At 41.7% G+C, this 19,097-nt stretch overlaps 1 protein-coding gene across 1 annotated transcript in view; it reads left to right on the forward strand.

The window, feature by feature from the left end:
* Positions 1-19,097, forward strand: part of Pard3b (par-3 family cell polarity regulator beta) — a 986,690-nt gene that overhangs the window by 874,160 nt on the left and 93,433 nt on the right. Inside the window, exon 21 of the mRNA XM_052749631.1 lies at positions 2,170-2,305. Coding sequence (XP_052605591.1) covers positions 2,170-2,305 — 136 coding nt within the window. The remainder of the gene's footprint in view (positions 1-2,169; positions 2,306-19,097) is intronic.

Below are 19,097 nucleotides of genomic sequence, written 5' to 3' on the forward strand. Positions count from 1 at the left end.
TGTGCATGGGATCCAGCCTCTGCAGTCTTGTGTTCCTAAGCAGCCCAGGCAGCTTTCAGAGTACAGCATGCTGCTATCATCACATGGGCTCCAGGAAAGCTTAGCAGTCCCTTATTGTCTTTGGGGGTTATCTTTTTAATTAAAAAAAAAAGGAAGGAGAATTAGGACTATTTTCAGAATTTTTAAATACATCCTGAAGGAAAATAAAGGTCTGTGCCCTGCTCCCTGAGTGCTTAACTTATTCTTGTTTTTAAGATTTATTCTTATTATTTTCAATTACATGTGTGCATGTGTGTCTGTATGGGGAGTGTTTACTGTGAGTACAGGTACCCACAGAGGAACAAGGTAGCAGACTCCCTGGAGTTAGAGTTATAGGCGGCTGTGAACTTCCTGACATGGGTGCTGGGAATGAAATTCCTCACAACTACTCAGCCATCTCTCCAACCTCAAGGTTTGCCTTTTCTTTACCAAAAGCATCAGTTGTTTATCAATTGCCATCGCTGATGTTCCAGTTAAGCCCAGTGGCCAGTGTATACTCACTGGTGAGAAGCCACAAAGCCAGCATGTGGCCACACACTATCCACTACCTTGCCATCAAGTAGAAGACCTTGTCTTGCAAACATGTTTACTTATTGCTTTCTGTTTTATAACTTCCTAGCTTAATTTTCAAATACTTTAATTTGCTTTGAGATAACTCTTTTTTTATCAAATATCTTATTTAAATGTAAAACTCAACAGTAATACCTGAGGACCTTTATGACATGCAAGGTTCTTCACATCGGGCCCCTCCATACCTGTCCAACAGCCACTTGTTCCCCTTTCCACAGTCCCTCCCACATGACTCATAAACTACAGCCTGATTTTTCTCCAAGGCTCAGGTCATCAGCACTTACCCCTTCTGACCTGACACATAGGCCATCTGCTATGTGGAGGAGGCAGAAGAAAGGCAGTTGGGGCCTCTACTTGTCCAAATGGACTGACTGGGAAATAAATCCCCAAAGCAAGATTTTCTTGCTGTGTTCTCTCTCTCTACCTGGAATTGGCTCCTCTCACCTGCCCGGTTCCTGAGTGTCTATGTAGCCTGTAAGTTTCAGCTGGAGTGTTGCCTCCTCTATGGCGCCTTCCACTCTCACCTCCCATGGCCTGCTCTCACCCTGTCAACATTTAAGCACTCATAACCCCTGTGCAGATCCCTCCAGTGACAGTCATCTTCGTTCCTCCAAGAATGTGATTCGTCCAGGAAAAGAATATGAAATGATCACTTTTACATCTCCAGATCGTAATGTGAGGTCTGACACAGTGGGACACTTAATTGTTAAGTGAACCAGTGAGGTTCAGTGACAGACCTGTGTATCTGTTTTGTCTTGCCTCCTGGGCTGGATTATAAAGCATAAGCATAATCCTGGTTCTGTTAAAATAATCATAACAAATCAACCCAAACTAGAAAGGGGCCACTGGCTGCCCAAGGTGGCACTGGGCAAGCTGTAAGTCTTAGGCAGAATCAGTGGCTAACACAGAAACATGACCCTTGGACAAGGAGCACAACTGGAACATTGAACAGCTGTCCACCTTCCCCTACCCACATCTTTCCCTTATTGCCGTATCTTTCACCTTCTTTCTTTACCTATAGTCCATCTTTACTCATGCATTGGCCTACACTCTGCTGTCACACCACACACACACACACACACACACACACACACACACACTCCAAAAGTTCTTCAGTTTCACTAAAAGGAATGCTGGTGCATGCCAGTCAATCATTTGTCACATCCAACCTTCAGGTCAAGCAACTGGGATTTGATCTCAAATAAGTAATGGCATTTGAAAGAATGAGATACTCACATTAAAATTTAACCAAACACTGTATATATGATTGTAAGAAGAAAGTAGTGCATTTTTTAATTGCTCTAGAAGGTCAGGACATTACCTTACCTTCTCATTCCCAAAGCATTTATTAATCCCAAATCAGATCTCTTGACCCATGGAGTTAAATGTGTGTGTTTGTGTGATGTCTTTCCTTTGCTCATTTTTATTACTGATTTCGACACTTTCCTAGTTTAAATTACTTTGTCAAATCTTACAAATTTGGATGTCAGGCCCTTTTACAGGGAGAGGAAAAGGGGATCTCTGAGGCTTTGTGTGACCATGTCTATTCATGTGCTACAGTGGCCGTCCCATGGCTGGAAACAATGACCGCATCCAGAAGCTTCGGAAGGAGTACTATCAGGCTCGAAGAGAAGGGTTCCCTTTGTATGAAGAGGAAGAGGGACGAACCCGGCCATCTGACCATGACCTTCGCTGGGTAAGCCCATGCCTGATTCCAATCGTAAATTCCTCTCCACCAAAATAATTCAGAGCAGAAGTCCACAGTCAGGTCAAGAAAGTTCTGTGCATATCAGATTACACTCAGGTTTCTGGAGTTTTATGGATATGAACATTACCCAGACCACAGTCGTCTTCTCCCACAGAAGTTGTTTATATAAATCAAACCATGGAACTGTACTTGTTCATTCTATCTGCTCTCACGCTTAGTTCCTGTTGGGTACCTCACTGGTCTGGGGCAAGCAGGTCAGCTACTCTAAAGGGGACAAGGAATGTTTGCATACCTTACTCCTTCCTCTCCTTCTCTTAGACCTTAAATAGGAGTTATTAGAAGTCAATTTCAGAGTATTATTGTCAAAGATATCAACTGTTTGTGTATGAGATCTGAGCAATTCATGTTCCCCAAATCTTACCAGTATAATAGGATGGTGTGTCTTGAGATAAGGGAAGTTTTGTAGGAGTATCACTGTGCTAATTCACTCATCATTCAAGGAACAGAAGTAAATGTTGTCAGCACTGAAGGGAGACTCTGGTTTCTCTGTGTAGCACTTTCTCTGTCTTGTAAGTACCTCTAAAATTCACTCAACTCGTGAGCAACCACAGAAATGCCCAGGGGCAGCGCTTAGAGCTGGATGATAAGAACTTGTCAGTGACAGTGCCTAACTTGCAGCGGGTACTCAATACATATCACATTAGCTCTCGGTACTGTTGCTGGAGCAGAGCTGAGTGTGGGCATTGTAACATCCTGGCTGTAATCCATCCTATGTGTCCTCTTGGATGATTGGGGCCTTCTAGTCTCCCATCTCCTTGGAAAAACAAGCTTATTAAAGGGCGTTTCCTGCTCTAGGTTTTACACATATTTCTTCTCACAAGATCAAGGTGTGGAGAATGTAGCTAATTCCCTTCAGTTTTCATACCTGCATCATAGGAGGTCATGACTGGCATGTGGGCCAAACATTAGCCTCAGTACCTCCCATAGTTGTGCAAAACAATGGCAACTCCTCAGGACAGGAGATTCCTTTTCTTAGAATGGAGTTTAAAAACACTAATGGAGCCAGGGGAGGTGGCACACACCTGTCATCCTAGCACTGAGGAGTCTAAAGTAGAAGGATCAGGAGTTCAAGGCTAGCCTCATTTATATGGTAAGATGGAGGTGCATGAGATCCAGTCTAAAAAACAAAAAAAAACAAAAAACAAAAAAAAACAAAGAAATGTATAAATACATATTAACAGAAGTATGTTGTGTACATTGTTGATCCAAACCCAGAGATGTCAGCCTCTTTGGAGAAAGGCATGTCGGGCTATGTATCCGAATCAGTAACTATTTATGTTTTCTACAGATGTTAGAATTAAACAGCATGACATGTACGGTGATGGGACAATGCATCTCTTAGATTCTCCATAGTAGAAAAGAAAGATTTCTATGGAATAACAGATACAATAATAATTCACCCTGTCTCGAACTTGATCCCAGTTGATTCACTGCCTTCGACAAGAGATGAGAGGCACTTGTTAGGCAAAGCTCAGACTCCCCAAACAAACACACACCAGGGATAAAGTGATTGCCACCCTCCCAGGAACAGAACACCATGTCCAACCCATTGAACAGGTTTTATGAATTCCTATGAGCAGCAGAAGAAAGTGATCTTAGAATGACGAGTCCTTGTTATTTTGGCTTTATGTAAGATTTCTTTACTTTGAGCGAAGAGGATAAAGATGCTAAGCCTCGAAGAGACCTAACATGCCTGTGCAGCTCACCGAACCTGAGCTGGAGGCTGGTCCCTTGGGAGCTCTGTTTTCTAATGCTTCTCTTTATACCAAGCAAACTTGTAACCAAACAGTTTAGTGACTGAAGAAGAAGTGTCTGTTTTAATTTGTGTTTCCCATGCTCTGGTGCATTGAGCTTTGCCAAATGTGACCGATTTTATGTTTCCCAGACCATTTGAATCTAAGGCATCCCAGAGGGATGCTGGGCACCACACTGTCATAGAAGACAAGTGTTCTCTGTGATCGCCTGAGATACTCCAAACTGAGGATTAGGATCTCAGCACCTTTGCACTCCTTTCCCTATGCCAAAGAAAAACACTGGTACCTTTTGTCTAGAGGAGGCCTGAGAAATTACACCTCTGTCTTGCTACATTTGGAAAGATCTAGGAGAGCAAGTTTAGAATGTTAACATTTCATTTCTGTCTCTCAGCCAGACCCAACAAAGCATCTTTCATGAGACTGTAGTGTCTAGAGTAGGCTGGTCCTCAACACCAGAGAAGTTCTTGTTAAAGTCAAATCAAGGGACAGGGAAGGAGAGCTACCCCTAGCAACTTATAATTCTCCAGGTAGTCAATGAGGAATCTGAGATTCAGGCTCAATAATAGAAACTGAGAATTGGTTCCTTCCACTTCCATGAATCTCTAAGCAGTCCACATTTGCTTACAAAATCATCATCATCATCATCATCATCATCAAAACTATTTCACAGACTTCGAGATGCCCCAGTATATAATACTCAGGTCAAGAGACCTAAAGAATGTTCCCCACAACCATCCTATTTCAGAAAACTTCTGTGCTATCAAGAAAGAAAGTAGGAAAACAAATTATCCTGTAACTGTTATCCTCCCTTCCTATCCTCAGGACCACTCTGGAGATAACAAACCTGCAGATGCTCAAGTCCCTTATTTAAAATGCTGAGGATTTGTGTAGAACCTGTAGGCTTTCTCCTATATACTTTGAAGCCTCTACAGACTATTGATAATATCTGATGCAATGTCAATGTTATGTAGATGGTTTTTAATCTCTATAATTTAGAGAATAATGATGATAGGAAATTATATAAACGTGTTCAGTAATATGCATTGTGTGTACACACATATCTGTGTGCTCATGTTTGTGGATGAACAAGTGTACAAGTATATATACATATGTGCCTAGTCAGACTTCCTTTGGACCACCAGCTCCCAAATAATGACATGGAGACTTCTTACTAATTATGAAAGCTTAGCCTTAGCTTAGGCTTGTTCCCAACAAGCTCTTAAAACTTAAATTAACCCATTTATATTAATCTACATTCTGCCATGTGGTTCATTACCTCTCCTCCATACTATATATTTGACTTTCTTTGTGTCTCACTGATGAAATCTAAGCCTCTCAGATTCTTCCCAGAGTTCCTATCTCTGTGCAGAAATCCCATCTATCCTTTCCTGCCTAGCTATTGGCCATTTAGGTCTTTATTAAACCAATCATAAGGTACCTTTCACACAGTGAAATACCCTGCAACATTTCCCCCTTTTTGTCTAAATAAAAAGGAAAGGGTTTAACTCTAACACAATAAAACTATATACAATAAGAACAATTATCAGGTAAGAATTACATTCACAATGTCCACTCCATCTGTATTTGACAACTTTGGAGAAAGTATTCTATTATCTATCCTGTCCTGGGTGAGTTCAAAGTTCAGCAGTCAACTTCCTTTTTGTATTGCTTGTCCAGTTTGGACAGCATACAGTCAGCAGTCAAGGTAAGGGCAGTTTCTTGTGCAAATTCTATATGGAGGTTCTTCAATGTCCATTATCTTCTCTGAAGTAAATTGGTGCTGCCAAGAGCAGACATATCTCACTGTTATGAAAAGCCTTGTTATTAAAAAGCTTAAATGCCATATTCCATAGAACTCTGAAGTGTTTGAAGACCACCTGTCTAAAATATATGTCTGAAGCCGGGCAGTGGTGGCACATACCTTTAATCCCAGATCTGGAGGCAGAGCCAGGCAGATCTCTGTGAGTTCAAGCCAGCCTGGTCTACAGAGTGAGATCCAGGACAGGCACCAAAACTACACAGAGAACCTCTGTCTCGAAAAACATGTGTGTGTGTGTGTGTGTGTGTGTGTGTGTGTGTGTGTGTATGTGTGTACATATATACATTATCTGTTTGACCTTGAAAACATCCTAACATGACTACAAGTCTGATTGTTATAGATGACTACTAACCTGCATTTCTTAATTATCCTAAATAGTTTATAATAATAGCTTTCAAGGACTACCATTTTTAAATGAGTTTTATAGGTACAATACCTTAAACAAGAGTAGAAACATATATACAGTATAACAAAATTAACCTTAAATTTGTATCAATATACAAAAATCCATACCAATATAAATAGTTGAGACTAGTAGTTGCTTTTCGGTAGATTCAGTGATGTACCATTTTGTCCTATCATCCCTGTATCCCCCCTTTTTTCTTTTCAGAAAGAGATCCTTGACTCTAACCTCCTTTATTTAGTCTCCTACGTCACCATGACCAATAACACCCTGGAACTAATCCCCTTAAACAATGACAAACACCCATAACCCACCAAATGACCAAAAACCACCCACCCCGCCTCTTAGGAATGTGGGCATCGTGTTCTTAAAATTACTCCTTGTTATGTGGGTCAATGGCATCTTTGGGGGATCTTGAGAAAATTGGGATAACTGTCAAATCCGAGGAAAGCTCACTATATCATTTATCCATTCTCTGTGTGATGGGAAAGTGCAGAGCTTATCTGAAGACCTGGCTGGAGTAGTCTGTGAGGTTGGACCCTCTCAGCTAGTACCTTTGTAGTTGTTCTGGATGCAGACTTTGGGGGACACTGCAACAGGCCTTCTAAGAGGCTATATCACCTGGGCTACTTGTCTTTGTTGGTGTCTGGTCCTTTTTTTCTCTGAAACATACAAATGTTTAAAGGTAACATAGATACCTGCATTAACACAAGTATGGAATGTGTGATGTGCACAAGTCAGCTAAAGATGATCTTCTGTTGTATGTCTGAGCAGGTAAAAGGCACCTGTCAACTTTATAAGTTCATTTGGACTGCATAACCAAGCTGTAATATAAATCTCCATCCATGCGATATGAAATGATGACATGTAATAATAAGTCATGAGGACTCTGTAGCCAACAAGATTTATCATGTCTCATCCAGTCTCAGAGCTGTTCCCATGTCAAGGGATCAGCATATGCATCACCTGCCTTGTAGTTTTTTTTTTCCTTCATGTCTGCAACCAAATCTGACCTCTATTAATTTTGAAGGCATCCATAGCTTTTTGTTTCCTGTGGAAACTAAGGCATAACCTCTCCCCCAATGCAACACACTTCCTGACTTCCATTCTGAAATGACAACATCCTTAAAATATATAGGCTGGTTTAATTCAGCAGTTTCCATAATCCAATGTATCTTAGCAGCTGTTGTTTTTTGCTCATTAGCATTTAAAAATTTTAAAGTTAATAAAGCACTATATAGGATCCAGACTCCCAGTGTATTCCCATCCTTATGTGGCTTTTTCTTTTTATATTGCTTTACCCTTTCTTTAAAGATTTTTTTAAACTATTTACTTTTTTCTCTGACTGTCTATACCCATTTTCTTTTTTTTTCTTTAGCATCTAAGCACATTTTTCAGCATACTTTCCTGTTCAGGGTTTTTTCCCCGTCTGGACCTGGCTTTCTGTGGGCCTGCAGCCTTCTCTGACTGCTTGAGCCAAACCTTAAACAGCTACCCACTGTGTGGCTCCACTTAGCACATGGTGCTTGCAGCTGGCTCCAGCCCCCACACCCCACTCCTTGGGTCAGTTCAGCAGGCTACCCCACTGGTTCTGGGCTGCGACCGCTGTTTGCCTTTCTGTAAGAGCTAAGCCTCATGCTCACAGGCACCAGCTGGGAGCCATACCTGTCTGCTCCAGCTCTGGGAAGTTGTTGTACCCATGCTGCAACAGACATTTCTACCTAGTGCTGAGTAGCACACCAGCTGTTTTAAGTGTTCATCCGCACAGCAGGGCCTCTTAAAGGAGCTGCTTCTCTGTATGCCTTTAATACCAGGCCTGTTTGAGAGACTGCAGTACTAAGAAGCCATATATAGCTCTGTGTCCAGAACTTTTCTCAGCTCCCTCAGGACCTATGTTTGGATATACATGCTGTGCATTGACCACCAATTGTAGTCAGACTTTCTTCGGACCCAGCTCCCAAATAATGACATGGAGACTTCTTACTAATTATGAAAGTTTGGCCTTAGCTTAGACTTGTTCCCAACAAGCTCTTATAACTTAAATTAACCCATTTATGTTAATCTATGTCCCGCCACATGGCCCATTGCCTCTCCTCCATACTGTATGTCCAACTTCCTCCGTGCCTTGCTGGCAAAATCTATGCCTCTCAGATTCTTCCCAGAGTTCCTATCTCTGCCCAGAAGTCCTGCCTATCCTTTCCTGCCTAGCTACTGGCCTTTTAGCTCTTTATTAAACCAGTCACAAGGTGCCTTAAACACAGTGTGATAAAATATCCTGCAGCACATGCATGTACATACATGTGGAGTCCAGACATGAACGTCAGGTATCATTCTTCAGGTTCTGTCCACCTTTTCTGTTTTGTTTTGTTTTGGGGGTAGGGTCTCTCACTGGCCTTGGATCACTTAGGCTAAGATGGCTGACCAATGAACCCGAAAGATTTCAACAGTCTCCACCTCCCAGCACTGTGATTAAAAGCATGTTCCACCATGCCTGGCTTTTTTTTCTTTTAATGAAGGTTCTAGAAATAGAACCTGGATTCTCATGCTACCAAGGAGAGTACATTACTAACAGAGCTATTATCACAGCTATCCAGATGCATGAAAACAAACATTTTTTCAGTGTTCGGTTGACTGTATAGATGCAGATGTCCAGCTATACTCTCAAACTAAATTAAAAATAGCCCAGAGAGAAAGAAAGTATACTCACAAAAGTCTTTAAACCCAAAATGTTTGCTGAAGAGATTATTAAATGAATATTTTAAAGTATTTTTCTCAATGGGTCTGACATTTTTTTCTTCCATACTACACACACTCAGTGGCTTGAGCCTAAGGCATCTCTCACAATTTCTTTTCTTTGAATTTCTTTTGCATTTTCTCCATATCCTGTTCAATTTTAATAAATATTTATTCCCTCAATCTCAGTTTCAATAAATATCCATTTGCTCAGCCTCAGTGAAGACCAGTCATTGGCAGCAAGAATATGGCATTATGTCCCCTTTACAGAGTAAACTCACAATCTGGCTGAGGAATGTATGTATCTAAGCTAACACTCCATAGGACAAGCATATATAGCAAATGCTGTAACCAGCTCCTACATGGACTCAGGGCAAGTGAATGTGTTAGGTCTGCAGTCAGTCACAGACAAGGTGCTGTGGAAGCTATTTTAGGCAATCTGGGACTTGCTTCAGCCAACACATTTTATTACTATTATTATTATTATTATTATTATTATTATTATTATTATTATCATCATCTCATGTCAGTGATTTATTTTTTCTTCTCCAAACCAAAATAATAATGGTAATAATAACCTGCCTGATTTATTCACTTCATCTATTTTAAAACAAGTAAACACACAAAGATTGTAAGGTTTGTAAATACAGGCCTGAGAGCTGAAAAAGCCTTTCCATCAGCCTCTTTTGTAGCTGTTTTCCATCTAGGCTCTGAAAAGCCATAAAAAATTGGTCTAGAGAATTTCAATGGCTCCGAGTGAAATGGCCTGGTGGGTTTTTATAGGACCAATTAAGTAAGCAAGGCATGCTAGCTGTGAAGTGTTAACATTTGCCAAAAGAAAACATGATACCTGCTATCTGCTGGTATTTTTATTTTCTGTAAAACTTGTTAAGACTGTCACAGTCCTCTGGCAACAGGCTGCCTCTTTTATTAGCAGATAAAGATTATCTGCTTATTTAATAGCAGCATGAATATCCTGTAAGTAATTTCGGAAATGGGATGGCTCTCAAGTTTTCTGCAACTGTCCATACCTTTATTATCACCTTCTTCATGAGCTGCATAGTGTGTTATTATTCCTCTCTCCCCCTTTTGAAATCCTTGGCTAAATTAGAAGACTGTTTACCTGTAAGAGTTTATAGACTCTTCAATAGGAAAAGGGAACAAGTGTGTGTGTATATGGAAGAAATCGTAGTTGACATACCTAAGCCTAACATGACATGCTAGTTTCCACTTGACCTAAAAAACTTGGTACTACAACTTTCTAGTAAGGGAGTTGTCTCAGGTACACTATGGTTGCAACCAAAGGGTGGCTGAGTTCATAAAGGAAAACACTTGAAAAGTTTTTCTCAACCTGTTGGAGTGGTAGTCTAGTTGGCAAGATGAAGGCATGCGCTTAGCAGCCGACCTGCAAAGTGAAAGATAAACATTTGTGCTCAAAAGGAATGAAGCACATGATGCTGAGGTCATCCTAGGCATCTTAAGACGAAGAGTGAAGGTGGAACTACCAGAGACAAGTACGCTAACTAGTTTTGTCACCTGAACAGGAGCTAGAATCATTTGGCAAGAGGGACTCTCGACTGAGAAAATTCCCCTGCCAGATTGGCCTGTGGGGAATTTTCTTCCTTGATAATTCATGTGGGGGCTTAGTTCACCATGAAGGATGCTAGCTTTGGGCTAGTGGTCCTGGGTGCAATGACAACGGAGGCTGAATAAGCCATGGAGACCAAACCAGCAAACATCACTCCTCCATGGCCTCTGTATCAGTTCTTACCTCCAGGCTTCTACCCTGCTTGAGTTTCTGCCCCAACTTTCCTCAGTGATGGACTGTTACCTGGATGTGTAAGATGAATAAACCCTTTCCTCCCCAAGATGCCTATAGTTACTGTGTTTCATCATAGCAGTAGAAAAGTAACTAAGACAGCAAGCAAATACAAAAACAATCTGAAGACTGTTTTCTAAATATAAGGAGATAGATAAGAGTGTGAGCTCCTACTGCCAATGGTCCAATTCCAGAAACGAGACTTTATAATGTATTTTCCTTGTCAGTTCCTTAACGTCAACTCATAACAACAAGATACACTGCCCACTATGATGACTCATGCCTGTAATTCTATCTGAGAGATGGAGGCAAGAGGATCAGAAGTTAAAGGTCATCCCTAAATACCCAAAAAAGTTTGAGACCAGTGTAGTTACATGAAACCCTATCCATAAATAAATAAATCCAAATATCCTTGCTGAGTGAGTGTCCATAGATATGTTTCACCTGACAGCCAAAGAGGACAATGTTATTAAAAAACAAAAGCTAAGTAAATAAAAAAAAATAAAGACAGTGATAAATAATTCTGATTAGTCAATTGACTCTTATATTGTAAAGAATGGAAACCTATGTTTAATTGCTGGCTTGTGCAGCCATGGGAATAGCGACCCAACGTCATTGCTGTCCTCAGGAGTGGCTGCATCCAGCTCCTTCAGACAGGTCTTTCTTTCTCCCTCCCCACCCCCTCTCCTTCTCCCTCCTCTCCCTCTCCCTCTTCCTCCCTCTCTCCTTACCTCCCCCCTCTCTCTCCTTACCTCCCTCTCTCTCTGCTACCCAGTTCTCTCTATACGCACTGTTTCAGGGACAGGTAGTACCAGCATGGCCATCAGCACTTAACAGCTCATCAATTCTGAAAAGATCTCACACCCAGCAGATCCCAGAATGTCATTAAAATGATACTCAGTGAGGTACTCATGGCTTGGCTGGCTCAGCCTGAGCAGGTGCTCAGAGCCAGAATATCAGAACTAAACAAGAACAAGGTTATAGGCAGAACAAAAAAGTGGACCCAAATGTTAGTGTTTCCGGCATTTCTAGCCACTCCCAGAGTCCTACGGCCACGCATGCGCTGTCAGTATTCAGGCAAACTGCTTAGACAGCCCAGGGTCTTATGGCCCTATGTAATCTGTGCGCGTGCGCTGCGTAAGCCCCTGTAAGCATGCACGGAGGTCCCTTTAAAAGCAGACTCCGCGCCCCGCCCCTTGTTTTCCCTCTGCCACCTCCCTTTCAGAGGTCCCCTACTCAAACTCTCTTCACACCCCCTTAATAAACTCTTAACGTGGGCTTTGTTGTATCCTGTGGTCCGTTCTCGGCCCCACCCATTAAAAGCAGCACCCAAAGTCCTTAAGTTTGCATGAAAAGGACCCCAAGAGAAATTGATGTACCATTCACAGGAGGGAATGGGCGTTATCAACAATCAGGGGTTATCTAAAACAAACTTTGAATTCAAATTATATAAATGTTGTCATCTTACATTTTTAAAGATCTCATGTGTTTATTCTGTACTTTTCCTGTTTGTTGTTAGAAAGAATGGATGCCATTAACAATCCCAAATTTGTCATTCTTTGCTACATAAAAAGAAAAAGATGCGGCCGGGCGGGGTGGTGGCGTACGCCTTTTAATCCCAGTACTCGGGAGGCAGAGCCAGGCGGATCTCTGTGAGTTCGAGGCCAGCCTGGTCTACAGAGTGAGTTCCAGGAAAGGCGCAACACTACACAGAGAAACCCTGTCTCGAAAAACCAAAAAAAAAAAAAAAAAAGAAAGAAAGAAAAGAAAAAGATGCTTTTCTTTTGTCTTCTGATCTACTACCTTTGAATTATCCAAGCATATAAATGATTTTTTTTCTGAGTTATTCATCTGAAATTACCAAACTTCTGGCTTTATAATTACCTGTGGAAAGTAGCATTTTGGTTAACCTTAAATCTAAGAGTTATAACAGCAATAGGATTCTTTGAAATTACTAAGGATGCTTGCTCTCTTTAGACAGGGTTGCTCATACATTTTTATAACTGCACTGGCTACTTTTATGTCACCTTGACTTGAGTTAGAGTTATTTTGGAAGGAAGAACTTTAACTGAGAAAATATCCCTACCAGATTGACTTGTAGGAAAGCCTGTAGGGGGATTTTTCTTGATTAATGATTGATGTTTGAGGGCCCACCTCACTATGTGCGTAGTCCTCCCTCCCCTAGGCTGTTGGTCCTAGGTGCTACAACCATTAAGAGAATGTAAACAGAGCTCCCTCATGGCCTGTGCTTCAGTTCCTGCCTCCAGCTTCCTGCCTTGGGTTTCCAGCCCTGCCTTCCCCTCGGTGACTGACTGTTACATGGACATACACGTTGAAATCAATCCTTTTCTCCTCAGGTTGCTTTTGGTCATGGTGCTTCATCACAGCAATAGAAACCCAAACAAAGACAATAACATGCATTTTTGAGACGCATATAGTCTTTTATTAAAATCTGGAAGCCATAGTATGAAGTAAAAAGTTTAGAGCCATTGACAGTACATTGCAGAGATGGCTGTAGTTTGGCTGTGGCACTGGCTTTTGGTCAACATAACCAAGTACCTGAGATAACTAACTTCCAAAAGTAAAAGGGACACCTGTGCTCACAGCACTGAATTACCGCCACAGTCACAATCAATTTGGCCCATCGTTTTAAGCCTGTGGTGAGCTATCGCATCACAGTAGAAGATGAGTAGGACAGAAAACCTGCTTATCACATGCCCAGGAAACTGAAGAGAAGAATCAAGGCCTGGGCCAGCCTGGACTACAGAGTGAGTTCCAGGAAAGGCACAACACTACACAGAAAACCCTCTCTCGAAAAACCAAAAAAAAGAAAAAAATGCTTTCTTTTGTCTTCTGGCTTCGAACTCACAGGTACATTCCAGAGGCATACCCACAGGAACTAAAGAGGCTCCCCATTAGGCCCCACCTCTCAAAGGTCCCAATAGAATCACCCTGGGGACCAAGGCTCTAACATATTGGTCTGTATGGGGCCGTCAAGATTCAAGTTCTTTCCCTATAGTATTCAGCGCCTGCTTGGTGGATTAGCTCTCTGAACTCCATGCACAGTTCCCTCCCAATGGTTGACTCCATCCACAGATTGCCACTTCCCTCAGAGCCCGAAACAGCTGAACCAAAAAAATGTAAATGATGTCCAAAAGAAAAGAGAGAGAGAGAGAGAGAGAGAGAGAGAGAGAGAGAGAGAGAGGAGAGAGAAGAAAACCTAGTGTGTCTGTGAGTTAAGTGAACTGAAGCTTGACTGAACTAGACATGGTAAAGCATGAAATGCCAGTTTAATGGCTGGAATTTGCTCACCTGGGTTTCAGGAAGAGATGAAATTCGGAAGAAAAGAGATAAAAGCAACTGAGGACTTTTGTGGTTGGTGGTGGTGGCTTTAGCCCTTTATTTTCCGATGTTGCTTTTACAGGAACACACTGCCGTACAAGCTATATGGGGGGGGAAAGCTGGGATATATAACATGTGAGTGAATCTCCAGCTTTTAAACAGAGCATCAATCATCTTGAAAGGAGGCAACATGTTTACAGGCAATCCCCAACACAGAAGTAAACTGTGTTGCAGAGACCCATTTAGAAGTTGGCAATTTAGAACCAGCAATAGATCTTCCCATAGGGAAAAAAAAGAAAGATTAGTTGTGGGGCTCCCAAACCAGTGTCCAAAGTCCCACTAAAATCCAGTAACATTGGGCTGATTATAGTGTCATTGGCTGGAACGGTGGCAAGGAGCCCCAGAGCCAGAAGAAGAGAAGGATATTTCCTTCTCTCTTTCCTGGACAAATACATGTTTGCCATATTCTCCAGGCCCTACCCGTAAATGTCTCCCATAAGTCCCTGACCTTGAGTTGCCCCTGACTTCCCCATCATGGCTCTCCACAGAGGCCCACTCTTCCAAAGTCCGGTGCTCAAGTTTTACCTCTGCCCCACCCCTCCCTCACCCCCAGAAGTTACCATTTTCTCAGTGTTTGTGCCCAGAAGTCTGTTCCGGACCCATCAAGTCTGAGCTCAGGAGACCGGTGCAGACTACTCCCACAACTGAACTACTGGATCTGTTCTCTGCTGTGTGTCGTCACCCCCACCACCAGCCTGTGCGTCCTCCAGCTCTTCTCTTTTTACGTGGGTCCTCAGTTTTGTCATGGGGCCCTGTCTGACTGGCTTCCTGTGACCAGTGATCTGATTCTGAAAATGGAACTGATTTCTTCAGCTAACTGGTCCTCCCACCCTCAAAAGGAAGCCTTTTGTTTCTAAATCTGCCTTCTGGGGCCCACAGCACCAGTCATTGTAAAGCAGGCCATGACTCATCAGCCCGGGAGGACCATCTGGCCTGGTAGGCAGATACTCTGAGCCACTCTGTCTACTCATCATGCCTTTCTAATGCAGAAATGGTGAAGGGAGCTTGAGCACTGTTTATTTGAACCGTAGCAGGCAAGCAGAGCATTTCATTACATTTTGTTAGATGAGGATCATAAGTGATTGCCCAAGTTTGCATCAAGGTGTTGTACCAATTACTAACTGGGAAAATGTGGGTCCTTTTCTGCTTCTCTGTCTCCTTTAATAATCTGCTAATGGTACTGTTTCATATAAGTATGGTAACACGTATGTGATTGCATGAAAAGCACTCGGAATGGTGTCTAGCATGGAGGAAGTGTTCGATAAGTGTTTTCAATAGCTTACATGCCAAGGTGCTTAGAAACCATTCCACTGCTAGACAGCTTATCTGTTCTCCTTAAGCTCTGCTCATTCTGGAGTTCTGGGTCATTGTACAATGCACCCTGCATCGTGGGAGACCTTCTAGTCCCACTCACTGTGCTACCACTGAGAGACCCATGGTGACTTCGGGAGGTGACTGTCAGCTTGGCCATCAGGCACTTTTTTGGCAAATTCCATTGCTCCAAAGGTCAATATCTATTTCCCTGACGCCCACACATACACTTTTCTTTCTAAGGCCCACTCCTTTCATCTTTGATGCTGGGGCACCCCTAATCTCTTTAATGAGCTTAGGGGAAAATCAAAGACCTAGCAGAAAGTTGACTTCAAGTAGCTTCTGCTTTCAGCTCCGCTAAAAACCCAGAGCAAAGAAATACCAGCTGCAAGCTCCACTAAGGGTGAAGGCGAAATACAAAAGAAGTACATGCTTCTGACTTGCTTAGCAAATCATACAATACCAGGTTATTGATAACAATGACACCGTTTGCTCATGCTGCCTCAACCCTGTTTTGTATGACACAAAGATGCTGTGACGTAGACATCCTTAACCCTATTACACAAACGAGAAAACCAAACTTCTAAGAGTGGACCGTTATCACACAATGATTGACAGAGCTGAATTTCCAGTGGAGGCTCACTCCCAGAGCAAAGAGGAGAAAAGGAGAGCCCCAAACCCTGGCAGCTTTATAAATATTTTTTATGTGTGCGGAGAGAGAAAGAGAAGGAGAGAGGGAGTTCATGTTTCCCCTGTCTTGAGTAGTCATATTTAAACACTGTCAAAACTGCTTCTCTTCCTCTGCTGAACGACTCCCCATCACTCTTCATTAGCTTGTGAGCCCAATAGGACTGAACCAAAACCCAAGTTTGGTATTGTTTTCTCAGTTCCCTTTAAAAGTCTAAATGAAATCACTCTTTTTATGGTGTAATCAAATAAGTTACCCATCTCTGGCTCTAACCCAAACCTAAATAGCAAAAAAAAAAAAAAAAAAAAAAGCCAGAAAAATGAAAGTTCAGAACCACATTATTTTTCCATAATATGTTAAAAAAAAAAAAAAGCTCTCTATGCTACACTTACATTCAAGTGAAAAAAGAACCCTTTCTGCCTCTAATGAGCAATTAATTCCAGTTCAGGATGTCGAGTTTAGAAGAAGTTAAATTTCCCCAAACCACAACCGTTTGTGTTGGATCATGCTTAAAACCCAAAATTCCAACTTCTCAATAATAACATTCTTTTCTTCTACTGCAATGGGAGAAATGACCATTTTATGTAATATAGGAGGGACCATAGCAGAAACTCCTATGAATTCCAGATTGCCTAAACAGTTCTCAAAGCTGTTTAAAATCAGTTGGATGTGTTTTGTTTTAACAGAGCTTAAAGGGCCTAAAATAAACTTTGGGTACAAAATTAAAAAGAGAAGATGATGTTTGGAGTAAAAGATATGAAAATCCATCTAACTGGTATTTGCGGCCCTTCGAGTTGACAACAGTTCAGAACTTGTAGCCCATGGAATCTCCCAGCTCAGCTTCCTAATTACAAACCACTTGGGTCACGATGGTGGCCATCTTGTTCTTTCTTTTAAGAAAATGCTGGCGTCATAACCATTCTGAAGTTTTACAACATTTGGTTCTTATTTAATAGTAACGATTCTGATGTTATGGTGGGAAAGAGAAAATTTATAGAAAGCTCTCCTTTTGGATTTCACATAGGAAAGATACTGAATCAAAGAAAACCCTAAAATGATGGCCAGCACTACCATATCATTGGTACTGCAATTCTCCATGGGCATATGGTGACTTTTGAATAAAACTGCAATACATACCAGAGTCTGTGACTTTACAGCTCCCCCAGGCCTGTCGTTCATCACTGTTTCGTTGTGAGCCTTGAAATCACAATGCTAATTGTGTTTATGAACATGTATAAAAGTTGGTACCACTGACTTCCAGCTAGGCTGACAGGTCAGACCTCACATTTATTCTAGTAAATGATCTTAAAAGACAGGGTACAAGGCTCTTACTACAGGCCACTGAGGGTTATTTCCTTGCCTAGTTTTACCTAGACTTAGGTAAAGTCCGTGACTCTTTCTTCAGATGATTTACCTGATTTGTGTCATCTCTCACTCAACCTATCCCCAAACTTGGCTCCATTACTAAAGCTGTGGCAAAACCAGAGCAGCACATGTGGAAAACATGCTTTCTTCAGTTCTGCAGTCCTTTGTTAGTTATTTGCCCAGTGAACGCTTAGCAATGTATGAATGCCTCTGAAAATGTACACTGGACCCAACAATTGTAGCATCCAGACTTACCAAAAACAGTAGATTGGTTCTGTCTCTGTCTCTGTCTCTGTCTCTGTCTCTGTCTCTCTCTCTGTCTCTCTCTCTCATTCTCTCTCTGTGTCTCTCTGTCTCTCTCGGTCTGTCTCTGTTTCTCTGTCTCTTTGTCTATGTGTGTGCATGTGTGTGTGTATGTGTGTGTGTCTGTGTGTGTGTGTGTGATGTATATGTGTATAAACATATTAATGCTCTGGAATTTCCCCCTCAGAGAAACAGTAGGAAATGTTGCATGAGAAAGACATTCCCCTTCATGATCTGATGTCTTTTCTCTAATGAACCTTCTGGCTCCCCCTGTACTAATGGATCCCCCCAAACCATGTGGAGACATCTCCGTTTTTCAGTCTGGCTCTCCCCTCATCTCTAATTGCCAGAGTCCCAGATTGTTTCTGAATAGCAAATCTCATTTAGTTTCTTAGAGCGATCAAATCCTTCTTTTTCCTCCATCTCTTCAGTGCAGACTCAGCTTCCTGTTTTCTGAAAAATTCCCGTCATAGTAATTTCCAGGTTTAAATGGTCAGGTGGTCCATAGGCATCAATGTTCTATATCTGTGTGTGGTTATGAGGGAATCAGAGACTCACATTTCAGACCAGGAAATCATGGTCTCACAATTAACATGAATGATGGCAGGGGGGAAAAAAATCTTTTAAAACAGTGTGTAAATTGGTGACTAGGGGAGACGCTATTGAGACTAGGAGTTTGTGGTTTAGGTGTGGGTCTAGACTGCTTTTGACATTTCCCAAATTCAGAAAGAAGAAAACTTTCTCTTTTCTAGATGTAGATGCAGATATGTGAAATTAAAAAATGCAGTCCCTAAACCCACAGTGGTGGTGTGGGGAGCTGACAAATAAGAAAAAGCAAACACTTTGTTTCCAGCCATCAGTATTTCCTCTAGACTCATAGATGTGATTTACCAAAACTCTGAATGCTTTCCCACTTAGGATCGCCTAAGGTTTTCTTAAAGATCTCATTTCCAAAATAAGAAGAAAACCTATTAATGTCTCAGCGTCATTAAAAGAAAATAATAACCTCATTTTTACTTTTGTTTGTCCTTTTGGACCTAGGACTGGAGAACAAATTCAAAGCACATGGTTGCTTAGTTACACATTCATTCATTAATTCCTTGGGCTTCCATTCAATGGCAAC

Source organism: Peromyscus californicus, unplaced genomic scaffold (assembly GCF_007827085.1).
Source record: "Peromyscus californicus insignis strain IS unplaced genomic scaffold, ASM782708v3 Scaffold_21__1_contigs__length_65335640, whole genome shotgun sequence".
NCBI classification, from domain to species: domain Eukaryota; kingdom Metazoa; phylum Chordata; class Mammalia; order Rodentia; family Cricetidae; genus Peromyscus; species Peromyscus californicus.